Source organism: Zalophus californianus, chromosome 12, assembly GCF_009762305.2.
Source record: "Zalophus californianus isolate mZalCal1 chromosome 12, mZalCal1.pri.v2, whole genome shotgun sequence".
In the NCBI taxonomy this organism is placed as follows: domain Eukaryota; kingdom Metazoa; phylum Chordata; class Mammalia; order Carnivora; family Otariidae; genus Zalophus; species Zalophus californianus.
The window spans coordinates 76,965,533-76,981,853 of NC_045606.1; the positions used below are offsets into that span (position 1 = coordinate 76,965,533).

At 34.8% G+C, this 16,321-nt stretch overlaps 1 protein-coding gene across 4 annotated transcripts in view; it reads left to right on the forward strand.

Annotated features, from left to right (window-relative positions):
- Window positions 1-16,272, forward strand: part of ING3 (inhibitor of growth family member 3) — a 29,751-nt gene extending 13,479 nt beyond the window's left edge. For 2 of the 4 annotated variants that reach the window (XM_027574601.2, XM_027574599.2), the window contains exons 5-12: window positions 2,598-2,694; window positions 4,269-4,340; window positions 5,185-5,304; window positions 5,575-5,732; window positions 6,301-6,494; window positions 7,809-8,001; window positions 11,054-11,092; window positions 12,635-16,272. In XM_027574601.2, the coding sequence (XP_027430402.1) occupies window positions 2,598-2,694; window positions 4,269-4,340; window positions 5,185-5,304; window positions 5,575-5,732; window positions 6,301-6,494; window positions 7,809-8,001; window positions 11,054-11,092; window positions 12,635-12,751 (990 nt within the window). In that variant the 3' untranslated portion in view covers window positions 12,752-16,272. Of the gene's footprint in view, window positions 1-2,597; window positions 2,695-4,268; window positions 4,341-5,184; window positions 5,305-5,574; window positions 5,733-6,300; window positions 6,495-7,808; window positions 8,002-11,053; window positions 11,093-12,634 lie in introns of those variants that run through there. The other 2 variants (XM_027574600.2, XR_003516579.1) reach the window with 2 other exon arrangements.
- Window positions 16,273-16,321: the final 49 nt, after the last annotated feature.

Genomic DNA, 16,321 nt, shown 5'->3' on the forward strand with positions numbered 1-16,321 from the left:
GCTGTTTAATACTGTTGAAGTTCTCTGCTGCTTCATAGCTTGAGTTAAAACATGTGGTCAACTTTCTAACTTCTGATTTTAGTACAGTAGCAGTGACGCTGAGAAAAACAATTCTCATTGCCTAATAATTGCTTCTAATATTCATCAGTTCATAATCTTTTTTTACCTATCCAGAGGTAGGAATGACTAGAAGCTGTCTTACAAAGCTGCCTACCACAATGTGGTTTAGGCTTTTCTTGTTTATTTTAATTATGTATTTGTTTTTAGAATTATTAAATCTTTGGATTCCATTTCTTTTTCTGAGCTGCTAGTATTGGAAATTCCATTATTATTTTCCATGCTCTCATGTGTAATAACCCTTATCGGTACTATCTTTAGTATGAAGCAGTTCTTCAGTGCAGGGGTGGAAGGAGTTAGGGAACGGTACGTGATGTCTTCATCTCACTCTGACTCTATCCTCCTGACCAAGATTCTAACATTCTGCCTGTATATACTGTATATAACTGTTACAGGCCACACCATACTTTGCTTTTTCTTTTTTCTCTGGGAATCTTGTTTGTTTTCCTGTCTCTATTCATTCTTCAATTATTAATTTTTCTTTCCATCTATTTGAAAACAATACATTCTTCACCCTCTAACTCATTTGCCTCCTTAGTGTCTGCCACAGCCCAAGGTTATATATGTATTTTTTTATGTACTACTTCTAACTCTTTTCCAACTGTTGCTTATTTGCTATGTCTAGGTATATATATTTAAAAACATTTATTGTGTTAAGCTCACATAAATCTTGATTTGTCAGCCAAATTGTAATCCTATGAAAGCAGGGATTCTCCCTCATTTTTCATGTATTTTCCATTTAACCCAATGCCAAGCACAAATCTCAATATTGCAGGTAATAAAGGTGGTGGAATATTTTCATTGCGTTAAGAGGTCTTGGAATTTAAATATGAGTATTTTTTCTGACTTCCCTTGAGATTAAATTTTGACAATGTAAGAGATATTCTTAAATAATTGAGGTCTGTGTTCACACTTTATTATTGGAAGGGAGGTTCCATTAAAGGATGCTCAATTACCTGCATGTTCTTTGAATAGGAGCATTTGTCCATAATACATGCCTCTATAGGATTTTAAATACTGTAATTGCAGACTCTGCCAAGCTCTGAAAAATAACTTGTGTGTGAAGATGGACAGAAAATTGGGTTTTAAATTATTGAAAAATCACTAACCAGTACCCCACTGGGTGCTGTTAATATACAAAATATAAATAACAAGAAAACATTCTTATTTTTCAATTTGAATTATATTATTCTAAGTTAAAAAACAGTTGGCTGCTGCATGCAGAACTTAGAGGGCAATGTTAGGTGTAAATGGTGAAGAACAATTTCTTACAACCAGATCAGAGTTAATCCCTTCTCCATAATGCGTTAGCTATTGCCTTTGGGCATGTTACTTAACCCTTCTGAGCCTTAGTTTCTTCACTTATGAAATGGAGACAGTAATAACCTATATCAAAAGATTAGAGCAAGGGCTAGGAAAGATAGAAGAGCATCTAATGCACCAAGCACATTACATGACATCTAACACACACAAATTGTCATTTGCTACTTTTCTCCCCAATTTAGGTACTACTTCTCTCCATCAGTTTAGGTACACATTATTTCATTCTTATTTAATTTTTTTTTGTTTTCATGATGTATCATAGACACTGATATTTGTAAGAAAGTCACTCTTAATTATTTAACAATGATCCATTGGGAATCTAGAGTTTGAAAAAAGATGTCAATAATATAACAATATTTTTCAAAAAATTTGTTTTCTTTGTTTCACTTCAAAGTGGTAAATTTGAAAAAGTATTGAAAAAATATTTACTATTAACCTTAAAAAATTAAGACTTGTTGCTAGTTTGAGGTATTATATAATTTTCTGAAATCAGTCAAGAGATCTCTAGTTGAATGAGAAAATAAAATTTGCCACCTTCACAAGGGCGGTAGTATTAGCAATAAAATCATTTAAACCAGGCTCTTTGGGGAATGGAGTTTTCCGGCTAAAAACCCCTTTTGTTTCAACCCTCTACATAAATGTTTACAATTATAATGGTTTACTTTTCTGCCTTAGAGAAATTTATGTATAGAATATAGTAGCCTCTTTGTTTATAGACTAAGGATCTTTCATTCTTCATTCTAAGTAACAGTAATTATAGTATGGCAGTGTGGTGGATAGCCTTATTATAAGTAGGAGATTAGGTTGAAAGTAATCCCAGGGTATACTATAAAAAGTTACCAACCCTCCTGCACTTCCTCCCTCCGCAATTCCCAAGTATCAGTTTTGTTTAGTTTCACATCTCACTTCTGAATATTTTCTAACAAATTGTGATTTTGGTTTCTTAAAACTTCAAATTTATTAAGGGAGACTTGAGAGATTATTTCATGTAGCACCCTCATTTCATAGATTAAAATACTGAGGTGTAGGTTAATTGACTTGCTCAAGGATACTAAGCAGAGGCACTAAAAGAAATAAAGATTTAGTTTTCCTCATTAAACTGACACTTTAATAGTGTCCCAAATTTTGGTGGTTATCTTTGATCTTCTTTGAAACAGGTAGATCGACACTTGAGAAAGCTGGATCAGGAACTGGCTAAGTTTAAAATGGAGCTGGAAGCTGATAATGCTGGAATTACAGAAATATTAGAGAGGCGTAAGTAAAATTTACAGTTTTCCATCAATGTTGGACAGTCCATGTGAAAATCACGGAGGAGACGCTTGTCCCACGGAGACTTCTCAGATCCTGCGCTTCTGTGGATGGTGGCAACTGGGTCGGACAGTGTGGACTCTAGCAGCTAGAACTGTTTGGGTTGTGGATACGGAGAGAGATGATACAAGATATCGTACACTCACTTTTTATTAAAATCACATATTAAGTCATTCCATTTTTTAATATGTGTATATGTTAGGTGAATGGTGAGAACAAAGACTGAAAGAAATATAACCATCTAGAAACAAGTTAACCATATGTCATTAAATGTATTGACTTTGCACTGCCTGCTGGATACACTTAAACTCTGAGCAAGGCTGTTATTTTTTCTTCCTAAGAACTGCCTTAAGGCTTTTCCTCAACTGTGTTAGTAAGAAAGATTTTAGTTGATTCCAAAGCATTTCCTCTTTTTCTCAAAGAAGTAAACTTTTTCTTATCAGTAAGAAGCCATTTTAATATTTCTTTGTAAGGTTCTACTTGATCTGCTATAATTTACCTTTATTCTTTTTTTTTCTTGATGCATTTCTTCAGCAAGAACATGTACTTGTTTCTACATACTGATGAAAAATTTCTTTATGGTGTTAGATTATGTGTATATTTACACACTCCCTAGAATAGGGGAACAACCTAGTCATGAATCCATCTTGGTATCCACAGTTGCATTTTTGTATTCAAAAGTAGATCTATCACTTCAGATGATCATCTAATTTGTTTGTGATACTTTTATTCCAAGGAAACCCTATCTGAGAATAGTAAGTATTTTGAAACAAAATAAAATGTTCTATAGCTGCTCTAATTTTTTTTGAAATGCTAATAATAACTGTGAATAACATAATTCATGCCTATTCAGTACTGCAGGAAGGTTAATGAAGCATCCTCTGTAAGGACACAGACACACAAAACTAAATGAAATCAAGTTATAAAATCTGCTCCACCCTGTGCCCTGCCATAATTTCATCTCAAGGGATCAAGATAAACCCAGAAAATTTCTTTAAAAGTATTTTAATGCTTGGCGGTAGAGATTCTGTGCCTAACTTCTTTTAGGAAGTCTTTACTATCATATATTATTTTAACAATCAAAGAATTTTCTTTCATAAAGTAATGTCCCATCACCTGATACTTTAGGATCTCACACAGAAAGGTCTTCAACCCGGTATAACTAATTTGAGTTTTTCAGATCTTATTGGTAATGGAGTTATAATATCCATTCGTCCACTTATGTGGTACCCGCTGTCCTGAATTCCCCAATTAGACATTAACATGCCTTGAGCTGTTTTGTACTTAAGGTGAATAATAAGAAGTGGATTACATATTATTTAGAGAGAGGATGAAATTGGCTCAGGGTGAAATTGGCAGTGGTGATTCTCTAATGTGTTTGACTAAAATGATACAGGCATATGCATCAGGGCTTGCCAGTCCTCTGCTAGGTGAGGGTACAGAGTGCCTGTACTTGATTGACCTGTAAAGTTCTGCGTTGACATTGAATGGAGATGTATCTCTGTGCATTTCTTTTTTAGGATCTTTGGAATTAGATACTCCTTCACAGCCAGTGAACAATCATCATGCTCATTCACATACTCCAGTGGAAAGTAAGTTTGGTTTAGGGCTGCTAAAATTTTCAGTACAATTAAAAATTCATTATATTACCTGTATATTCTTTTTAATTAGCTCCATACAACCAATTGAGGAAAAAAATATCCTTCCCTTTCTTTTATTTTGTGAGATCTACTTTTTCCTTACAGTTCCTGGTAGATTTACCTTCATCATTTGGGAAAAGTGTATTTGATTTGGGAGTAGAGCGTTTGCTTTTCCTGGAATACATTGAGGACAAATGTATGGTATTAATAGCATCATATACTTCCTACATACAGACACCTGATTCTCTCTAGAGAGTGTTGTAACTCAAGCCAAATGATAAACTACATGATGGTGGGCTCTTTGCTTTTTTATCATCCTTGCTTCTCCTGTGCTTAGCCTACTGTTTGGCATGTAAGAAGGCCTCAGATGTTTGGTAGGTTAGTGAGCAAATGAATGCTTGGTTCGTTGTTAGCCAGCTAGAAGACTGTATCAGTGTAATTTGTGACAGATCAATTTGATATGAAAGAAGGGTTGATTGAAAACTATTCAAAATTGTAGATAATGTTTTGAAAACAAAATTCTTCTCATGTTATATGTGAAATCATGGTGCATCGTGGGTTATCTGTAGTATTTTGCTACTGAAGTTTTTTTTCGAAATGTGTGGGAAGGCTACTCTTAACAAAACAGGTGACACAGAGAGTTCTGCTTGTCCTGTCCTCCAGGAAAACATATTGTTCTATATTCCATGAAGAACTCAGAACATAACTATACTTGTTTATAACTGAATGGAAGTATTATGTCTTGTCCATAGTCCTCTAAAGTTTAAAAACATAAAAATTCTTTATTTATATTCAGAAAGGAAATACAATCCAACTTCTCACCATACAACAACAGATCATATTCCTGAAAAGAAGTTTAAATCTGAAGCTCTTCTATCTACGCTTACATCAGATGCCTCTAAGGAAAATACATTAGGTAAGTTTATTATCTTAAATAGGAATGTTTGCTTTTTGTTTGTGTTGAAGTAAGGGCAAATGAAAGCATTCACGATTAATGGATCATACAGATTTTTTACTTGGTTAAAGTCCACATATGGAGAAAGAAGAAAAGGAAAAATGGGACATGAACATTTCATAGTGACATGAAAATGTTAAATTTAATGATTATTTGGGAAATAATGTATTTTAAGCTCACTAACATTATGTTCTCTCCAACCATTTTTATGTCTTCTTTAATTCTACATAGGATGTCGAAATAATAATTCTACAGCCTCTTCCAACAACGCTTACAATGTGAATTCCTCCCAACCTCTGGCATCCTACAATATTGGTTCGTTATCCTCAGGAACTGGTGCAGGGGCGATTACCATGGCCGCCGCTCAAGCAGTTCAAGCCACAGCTCAGGTAGGGAGGAAAAGGCTTGGAAATAGCAGGTACATTTTGTCTGAATCATGGGCAAACTCCCATAGAAACAGAAGGAGTTCTTTTACACTGTATAGTTTCATTTTTAAGGCATGGTTTTATGATATCTGACATTTTCTTTGATGGAACTTAAGTGCATTAGTTTGCCTGATTGATCATGAAAAGTAACAAATAGATTCGTGCAAGCTCATGCAGATCCCTTCACACAGTGCCAGCTCATGATGTGCACGGTGTTGACAGTGAGCCACAGCACCTGCAAGGACAGTACTTTGTCCTCCCTCCCGGCGCCTCACAACTCACTCCGCCCTACGTTTGTTCACTGCTGTACAGTTTATATTCCAAATTAAGTTACCAATTCTGTAGCTCCTCCCTAACTGTGTAAAAACTGATTTCAAATCTTTATGTAAAACAGCTTAAATTACAGTGATGAAAATAATGGTTTAAACAAAATAATATTGGGTAAACCAACATAACTCTGTAACTAGTAGGACTGAAAAAGAAAAGCTGCATATATACGCCTATTAATATTATCAATGAATGTCTGTTTAAGATGAAAGAGGGACGAAGAACATCAAGTCTAAAAGCCAGTTATGAAGCGTTTAAGAATAATGACTTTCAGCTGGGAAAAGAATTTTCAATGCCCAGAGAAGCGGCTGGCTATTCATCATCTTCAGCACTTATGACTACATTAACACAGAACGCCAGTTCATCAGCAGCCGACTCACGCAGTGGGAGAAAGAGCAAGTAAGTTGCATTGGTACAGTAGCCCTGTACTTTTACTAAGTGTGCCTTGTACCAGTCTACTTGGCATCCAGCCGGGCTTGGATATATGAAACAGGTGGGTATAATGGATCAGGATGAACTTTGGGGAGGCAGGAAGGCATGACATTTTCATTCACACTGCCATGCTTTGGAGGAGTAACATCTTTAAAAGGTGTTAAAAGTCTTTAATCTTTCTAGAGTCTTAAATTGGGTATAAATGACTTCTGTTTACTTTCTTTTGTTCATTAGGATAAGCCATTTTATGGAGCTTTTTTCCTTTATAATCTCTTACTTGTCATGTGGTTCAATGTAAATTAAGTATAAAATACAAATTTTATCCTGGGAATTTTTTTTTAAATAAAATTCTTCATTTTCATTAAAAGTAAATTGTCTTAATTCTTGGTCTTATGCCCCAAAAATTGAAATAATGAAACTACCCCTAGATTTTGTATATGAGACTCAGCATGATTGTCTGCATTATCTTAAATATGAAAATTTAACAGGATCTAGTACCATCTATTCCAGGTATCTGCATTTGCTAGATATTCAGACATAATAAAAGTTCAAATGGTAGACCAGAATAGATTACCTAATAATTGCATCATAATTTATTTTTAAATGTATTTCCTGTGAGTAAATCTCTTAAGGAATGATCAATCTAGAATTACCACAAAAGTGCTAGATATCTTAAAAAGTAATTCCTCTTAATAACCCAAATTCATTATAACTGCTGATAATAAATTTCCCTATTTTTAAAATATAATTAGCATATAAATATTAGTAAATTGTGAATTTTAACACTGTTTCCCATCTTACACAGGTAAGTATTCACATGTTGATTGATGGTCATGATCATTTTCATCAACTTCTTTTGTGTATTTGTATTTTAGATTTTGATGAAGAGTATTCAGTTTGCTTAAAAATACAAAGAATGTCTGGCAGGTAGCCATAACCAGTACTAATTCTTAAAACTATTACCTGTAATTTAAGTCAATGTGAAGTAGTAATAGTTTAAAAAATTATCGTTAAAACATAGTTTGAAAGAACCTTTTGAATATCTTTATTCTCCAGAAAACAAACAAAAATCTCAAACAAAAATAAACTGTTAAGAAAAAGTTGCTCTTTGTTGCTCTTAACAGTTGTGCCTTTAAATCTGTGTATCAGGTTATTCTAACTTCATGTTAAACGTTAATTTACACGTTTAATGTCATTTCATTTCATACCACTGATTTAGTAGTTACTCTCCCGTAACTTCTTCTGGATGCCAAGCAAATAAAACTGATGCTGTTTTTTCAGAAACAACAACAAATCTTCAAGTCAGCAGTCGTCATCTTCCTCCTCTTCCTCTTCCTTGTCATCATGTTCTTCTTCATCAGCCGTCGTACAAGAAATCTCTCAACAAACAACAGTAGTACCAGAGTCTGATTCAAACAGTCAGGTCGATTGGACTTATGACCCAAATGAACCACGATACTGCATTTGCAATCAGGTAAAAGTCTGATGTGTCTATACCAGCCTAGCCTGAATAAAATAGAAAACAGCTATTTCATTTTTTAACATGCTTTTTTTTCTCCAGTTAAAATTCTTTTGCTTTCTTCTATAATTTTCTTCTGCTTCTTATAAAATCACGTTTGCTGAAAATACAGAGTCTAGTCACCCATAATCTCAGCCCTCGGAAATAACCTATAATTAGACATTTTGATTTATCACTACTGTATACCCCGCATGCATGTTGTCTTAGTCTGCTCAGGCTGCCATGACAAAATACCACAGTCTGACTGGTTTAAACAGCAGAACTCTATTTTCTCACAGTTCTGGAGGCCAGGCAGTCCAATATGAAAGTGCTGACTGATCCATTCCTGGTGAGGACTCTTTTCCTCGCTGGCAGACGGCCCCCTTCATGCTGTGTCCTCACATGGTGAAGAGAGCTCTGGTGTCTCTTCTTAAAAAGGCACCGACCCTATTGAAAGAAGATTCCACCTCTATGGCCTCATTTAGCCTTTATCATCTCACAAACCCTATCTCCAGATACAGTCACAGTGGGGGGTAGGGTCACAACACAGAAATTTGGGGGAGAGGTGCAAACATTCAGTCTCTTACACCTATGTACACACAGATGCACACGTGTGTTTGTGTGTGTATGTATGTGTGTGAATTTGACGAGTTGGATCACAGTATATTCTTTATGTAACACTTTTGCACAAAGTCAGGTGTACTGAACATCATTTTTCTTAATTTTTTTTAATCTTCTCACAGTTACTTGTTATACTGTGTGTAACTTTTTAAACCAATATTTAGCTATAGGTTTTTTTAGTGGTTTTAATTTTTTTGAGATTACAAATAACATGGTAGGCATTTTTTATGTAACCCATTTTATACATCTAATTTCTAAGATAATCTTTTAGGAATAAAATTAAGTTAAAATATTTGTTGCAGACTACCAAATTACCTTCTGAAGTTCATTAGCAAAATCTGATGAGCATGCCTGTTTCCTAAACCCTGTCCAGCGCTGGATACTATTTTATCTTGAAAACTCTATACCAATCTGATAGTTTTATATCACACAATCATTTCAGTTTATGTTAGTAGTAAAATTGGACACTTTTTAAGCTATTTTTATTTTTTCTTTTATGAATTAATTCATTGGTGTTGGCCAATTTTTCTATCATTTTTGTCATGTACATTATAAATACTTTGCTTGGTTTAGGTTTTTTTGTTTTGTGTTTAATTCTGAAATTCCAGTTTTATGGAGTAATGACTGTCAGTCTTTTTCTTTATGAAGTCAGCTGTGGGGTATATGCTTACCTCCTTGCCTTTTCCCCATATAAATGCGTCTTGCATTTTTTCCCATTTGCAAATGGCTTTGTCTAGCTCTTGATATACTTCAGTTTCCTCACGTTTAAATCTTTAATCCATCTGCAAAAAAAACTTAATCCATCTGCAGTTTATTGTGTTTAATGGTGTAAGTTGGCAATCTAATTTTTGAGGATTTGCCATTTTTTTTAAATTTTATTTTATTACATTATGTAAATCACCATACAATACTTTATTAGTTTTTGATGTAGTGATCCACGATTCATTGTTTTTGTGTAACACCCAGTACTCCATGCAGTACGTGCCCTCCTTAATACCGGGCTAACCCATCCCCCCACCTCCCTCCCCTTTAAAACCCTCAGTTTGTTCCTCAGGGTCCATAGTCTCTCATGGTTCATCTCTCCCTCCAGTTTCCCCCCCTTCATTTTTCCCTTCCTTCTCCTAATGTCCTCTATGCTGTTCCTTATGTTCCACAAATAAGTGAAACCATATGATAATTGACTTTCTCTGCTTATTTCACTTAGTATAATCTCCTCCAGTCCCATCCATGTTGCTATAAAAGTTGGGTATTCATCCTTTCTGATGGCTGAGGAATATTCCATTGTATATATGGACCACATTTTTATCCATTCATCTGTTGAAGGGCATCTCGGCTCTTTCCACAGTTTGGCTATTGCAGACATTGCTGCTAAGAATTTGCCATTTAGAAGTTTGTTAGGTTTTCTCCTGTCACCTGACAAACATTTTATTTTTTTAAAGATTTTATTCATCCATTTGACAGAGAGACACAGAGAGAGGGAACACAAGCAGGGGGAGTGAGAGAGGGAGAGGCAGGCTTCCTGCTGAGCAGAGAGCCGGACGTGGGGCTCGATCCTAGGACCCTGGGATCATGACCTGAGCTGAAGGCAGATGCTTAATGACTGAGCCACCCAGGCACCCCTGACAAACATTTTTTAATATTAGTTATTAAGAAAGTTCTGTGAAGATCCTGGCAGTAAAAATAGATTACCTTTTACAAAAGAACAAAATCAGATTCACCCTAGATTTCCCATCTATAACACCAAAAACTAGTTGATGAAATACATCTATAGAGCTTTGAGGGAAAAATCTGAGTGCTCCCCGCAAAATTTTTAACCAGAGAAGTTGTTTGTGTGTATAGAACCATATACAGATATGCTCACTCATGCAGAGAATCAGGTAGTATACTATGTAGTTATAATCCTGACTGAAACATTTCTCAGTCCATTGAGAACTTAAATTAATTGAAGGGTTATGAAGTTGTATTATAAAATGCTGGTGATGAACAGCAAAAAGAAAAATGAGAAAGGGCAGATAGTAAATTGATTATAAGTTTAGAAGTTTCAACTCTTGACTGCAAAAATATAAATGACCCAACATGACCCAAGAAAAAGTAAAAACCTTAAGTAACCAAAAAAGAAACTTAAAGTCTTTACAAAAGAAACCACCCACAAAGGTAATTTGTCAAGGTTCTTTCAGATTTTCAAAGGGCACATAATTTCTGTGTATTTCCCTCGGTGCCCCTGCTCAAAAATATCTTTTAGTAAAAAGTTATAAATCTTTATAAACTCTTTATTAAAAAACTATATACCTTATTTCTTAATGCAATTGTATATTCACCTCTGTTTTCTAACAGTATCATCAACAATTTGGATTTAGGTGCTTATCATATAGTCATAATAAAAAATATTTACTTTTATTTTAACTAGGTATCCTATGGCGAGATGGTGGGCTGTGATAACCAAGATGTAAGTATTAAATTTTTCCATTTAGGAATGAAAAAAATCACAGATTATTATTACTTGAACATTTTTCTTATTTACGGTGTTTCTCAGTCTAAGAAAACAGGTCTGCAGTTACATTAACTATATTATATTAATGCTAGAATATTTCTCTCCAAAACAGGGTAGTGTCACTTCGTGTTCCCAGTTTAACTCTCTTAAAGCTAGTTTTATGATTTCATGTGCACATTATAAATCTCAAAAGGTTTTATGTTGTATGAAAATTAGAAACATCCTCCACCTCCTTTGCTAAATAATACTGTGTTTACTAGAATCCAGTTCACTTGTCACGGTGAAAAAACGGCATTTTAAGGCAGTACATTCTGTCAGGAAGCGTGCCGCTAGTGGGGGTGGGGTGGGGAGGTGGTATAATATGAGGTTATTTTCCTCCTATCAGTGTAGTGTCTCCTATTGTACTCTATAGCTGTCAGCTGATAAGAGCCCCTTCTGATATAAAAAGTAAAGGAGGTTTGAAAGAAAACTCCTTTTTTTGTTTTTTTTAGGAAGCTTAATTTTGGTTAGAGATATATTTTTATTGGATGCTGAGAATCTTTTTTCTAGTAATTTCACTCCCTCCTCACTTTCACAAACTTCCAGCCCCCTTTGTTCATCTTTTCCTGCAGAGGAATTCTAAAGAAGAATCCATAATGTCAGAATCCTAAGGTTAAAAATAGCAGTTTAAAATTTTTTAAACCAATCTGAAGATTGAGCAGGGTTGGCTTGGTACATTAAAGTTTGTGCTCTCCTGACCAGACAGGGTCCCAACAATGTGTTCATGTAGATAGAGAAAGGCTGTCCTTCCACTTCCCCCTTTAGAATCACTTGTGGGCTGATTATTGTATAACAATATTGCCCAATCATTCCAAGAACACTATTGTAACCTCCTGGGGCAGTTAGTGAAAATGATGCATTTCTGTGAATACCCCATCATACTCTCTGATCCCTCTCATTCCCACTTACGCTCTTCTGAGTGCTAAGATTTTCCGTGGAAGTGTAGAACTGCTTAATATGTTATAGAGTAGAATCCCTTTTCTCTGCATATCTAGGAATAGATCTACCCAGAGAGGAAATCCAGGGCATCCCTTTATGTTTTTCACTGCAACCAGCTTATTCTACTTTATGAGGAAGTGAATAAGGCTGAATATTAAATAAAATCTGTAAAATGTATTTACTTTCTTTGTGAGAGACCCATCTCATTTCTTGTCCTTGAAAGTTGGTATCAGCTTACTCCCTGGCTTAACAAGAATAAGTGAACTTTCGTTCATTGCTTGGGATCATGGAAATAGGTGACATGAACCTCTGAGTTAACAGAGATGCATACTTTTTCTGTGCTTCCATTTTCTTATCTTTGAAACCTATCAGTTGGATTCAGTGATCTGTAAATCAGCTCCTAGATGTAAAAGTTCTGTTTCCATGAATCTTATTATTAATATTCAGTCTAGTGGGCATATTACACTCTGTAGTCTTTGGAGGTATTAAAAACTATTTCTCTGCCATTTTGCTTTCCAGTGCCCAATCGAATGGTTCCATTATGGATGTGTTGGGTTGACAGAAGCACCAAAAGGAAAATGGTACTGTCCACAGTGCACTGCTGCAATGAAGAGAAGAGGCAGTCGGCACAAATAAAGGTGGTCGTTTCATTTGAGGAAGAAAATACTTCAACTAAACATTTTATATAGGACTTGAAAAAAGAAGAAAAGAGAAAGAAGACACAATGCATTTCCAGGCAACCACTTCAAGGATTTACACAGACAATCCTGTAAGATCTTGAACTTGAATTTTATGGGTTGTATTTTAATAATGTAAGTAAATTATTTATGCACTCCTGGTGTGCTATGAATATTATTCCAGTTAGCCTTGGATTATTTCAGTGGCCAACATATGCAGACATTTGTACTCAACCATTTTCTCAAAGTAATGGGCATTCTATAATTTAGACTTCAGAGAATTCCAACGATGAAGATTTTAAGAAAAGTATTTTATATTCAACAGGTATGTTCTGCTGCATGTACTGTACTCCAGAGCTGTTATGTAACACTGTATATAAATGGTTGCAAAACAAAAAAAAAGTCAGTGCTTCTAAAAAGAATTTAAGATAATGGTTTTTCAAATGCCTTTATAATAAGCTTTGTTTCTTTGTGAAACTAAATTCAGCAGGCTGAAGGAAATGGTTCATGTGATAAAGTGGGCTGGTGTCCTCTAGAGTACCTGGGTACATAAACAGAAACTCCTGTAGGTAAAAATGAATCTGTGCCATTAGTCTTTATATGTTTCTGCATCCAGATAGAGTGCAGTTCATGGGGGGGAGGGGGGGACATGGGAGGGGCTGAAAGGGAAAGGGTGTTAAAGTGATACATTTTTATACCAAATGTGTTTATTTTTTTGTGCAAGTAATCCTTAAAATTGGAATTGTATTAGGTGTTAAAATAAAGTTTTTAAAAAATTACTTGTATTTATACTTTACACACTATTAATAAGGAAAATTTCTTAATTCCAATTAACTTCCAGTTTTCATAATCTAAAAAGGACAGAGTCCCAGGACACACAATGCTGTGTAATCTGTGATTTCTTTAACCGTGCTTGGCATTTGTGACGTGAAAATAAGGGAAAGACATTTTTAATGTAAATTTGAAATGCAAATGTATTTTTCTAGAACATCTCTCTGGCTTTTCCTTCAGTCTAAGAGACATGAAAGAAGTCTAATTATGGTAGATAAAATGAAAATAATGGTAATAGATGTTTTGACTTGAGGCAGTGTGGCCAATTTAAGTAAAGAGACCTCCTGGATTGGAGCTTAAAATTCAGTTCTATTTTGGATACTACCACTTACTGGTATGATAGTTAATTCAAATTTTGAATCACTCTGGGCCTTATTAAACCAGGGTGATGCTGGCTGCAGGATGTCTGTAATCACTCTTAAGGTTTTATTCTATAGGTGCTATTTAAATTAAAATTTTGCGTAGTGGAGGTTTTATTTCAGGTATACTATCAAGTCAGGTTGGTAGAAAAATCCTTAAAACTTTAGAAATACTTATTACATCATTTCTTTTATGTTGAAACTTACTGGGTCCATTAGATTTCTGCTTTAATCAAAACCACTTATGAGCCTCTCAGAACTTATTCAGAAGACTATAAAATCTATGCAATGCTACCCAAAGGGTATGGATTAGATAGGGGATTTCTTTTAGCTTCACAAATCCTCAGTTCTGAGCTGTTGCAGACTGATTTTATAGCTGGAGAGCCCATAAAACAAAGTTGGTTTGTTTGTGGGTATTCACAATTTCACAATATCATGAGTATCATGATTCCGTAACACTCAGTATTTTCATGGAGATTTTATAAACCTTTAAGAAATAATATATAACATAGCATTCACTTAGCTTTAATGCACGTTGCCTGGAGATGCTCTGTGGTATTGTTTAATCTTCTAATTATATATAGTGACTTTTCCAAATTCATTTTCTAGGAATTGGTCAAAGGAAAAAGCCTTATGTACAGCCTTATTTTAAGAGAAAGTTCCTTGTCTGAGTCAGGAACATCCCTATTTCCAGCTGCTACAGCCCCTTCCTGTGTGAATTCCACTGCTTACCAAATCACTTAGAAAACATTTGACCAAATTTAACCTCAAACATCGACTATTTTATGAAGCCTCTGTAAAGAAGCAAACCAAAATTTTGTTCACTTATTTAGTAATTGGTGGAACTTGTTAGTATCTTGAGATATTATATATATATGTATACACACACACACACACACACACACACACACACACACACACACACACGGGCCAAACATGGAACTACCTCCTCAAAAAAAAAAAAATGTGGCCAACTATTAATATTCTTTGAGACATTTACACCAAGGGGTGGGATAAGCATTTTTGCTATTACAAAATACCAATAAATCTTTGTTCTGTAAAACTCATGTGACAACTGGTGACACAAAAAAAGTCCAAATGTGGGTTCACAATTTATAGGTGGTGAAAATTGAGGCCTTACTGCTGTGGAGTGTACATTAAAATGTTCATGGTGACACATTTGAAGCAATAAATGGCTTAATTAAATGCCTAAATGAAGCTGAGTGTTTGATAAACATACAGTCATTCTTGTTAAGGGCAGTTCATTTTTTTGCTCTTTTCTCCTTTAAAGCAGATTCCACATACTTCAAATTTTTAACCGTATTTGGTTTGTGCAGTCTTAGTGCCCTTTGTCCTTTGATCTCAGAAATGGGCTTGTTGATCTAATTAATTATATTAATCTTGGAAAAAACAAATGTCTGATACACTTGGGTTGTGAGAGGTGAAATATCTGTGTAGACATTGCAGTGTTTTCCTTCAACTCATATTTTTAAAAGAAATCTTTAACGAATGGGTTTTAAGAGAAAACGAATACCGTCAAAAGCATTTATTTTTATAATTTTACAAACACTGAGCACCTAGATGTTGAACCTGCAGAGGAAGGTATTTGGGTGTGGGTGTGGGAAGGACAAGCGTGTTAAGTAATTGCGGCACTTGGAAGGGTGCTGTGATAGGCAGATGCACAAAGCACTGTGAGGACACTGGGAGACTTCACAGAGGAGGTTTCCTTTGAACAGATTCTTTAAAGACACACGAAGTAGGGAAGGTTTTTCAAGGCTAGGGAAGGTTTTTCAAGGCAAGAGACTGTTCAAGGGCCACGTACACTCTGGTAACTTACAAGTACTCTGGCATGAGTGGACGTCCAGTAGGGAGATGGAAGTTCAGAGAATAAAGCCAGAAAACTGAGCAAGAGTCTAAACACAAGCATTTTACACTGTGTCATAGAATTACTTGTTAAGGAGAGTGGTGGTGGCCTTTAACATATTGTTGGCTAAATACATTCTGATTATTTTTACAGTTTAATGAAACTATAGCACTTTTCTTATTTTAATGTAGGGATAACAAAACTAGTCTATAACTTGGAAATTGCTAAAAAAATAATTCTAAATTTAAGGTGAATCTTCTAGTTTTAAAAACTACAAATTAGAATTGCTAGTGAAGATTTTTTTGTTTTCCTTATTTAGATGATAAAATCTACATTACCCAGACTGTAATTTCTAACCCACGATCTTAATATTCATGATTTGATTCTGCTACAGAAAAATAAAGTTTAAAGTGATATAAACATGAAGTGACTTCAGAATTGTTTTGTTTTTTGATTGAAATTTTACATAAAGAAG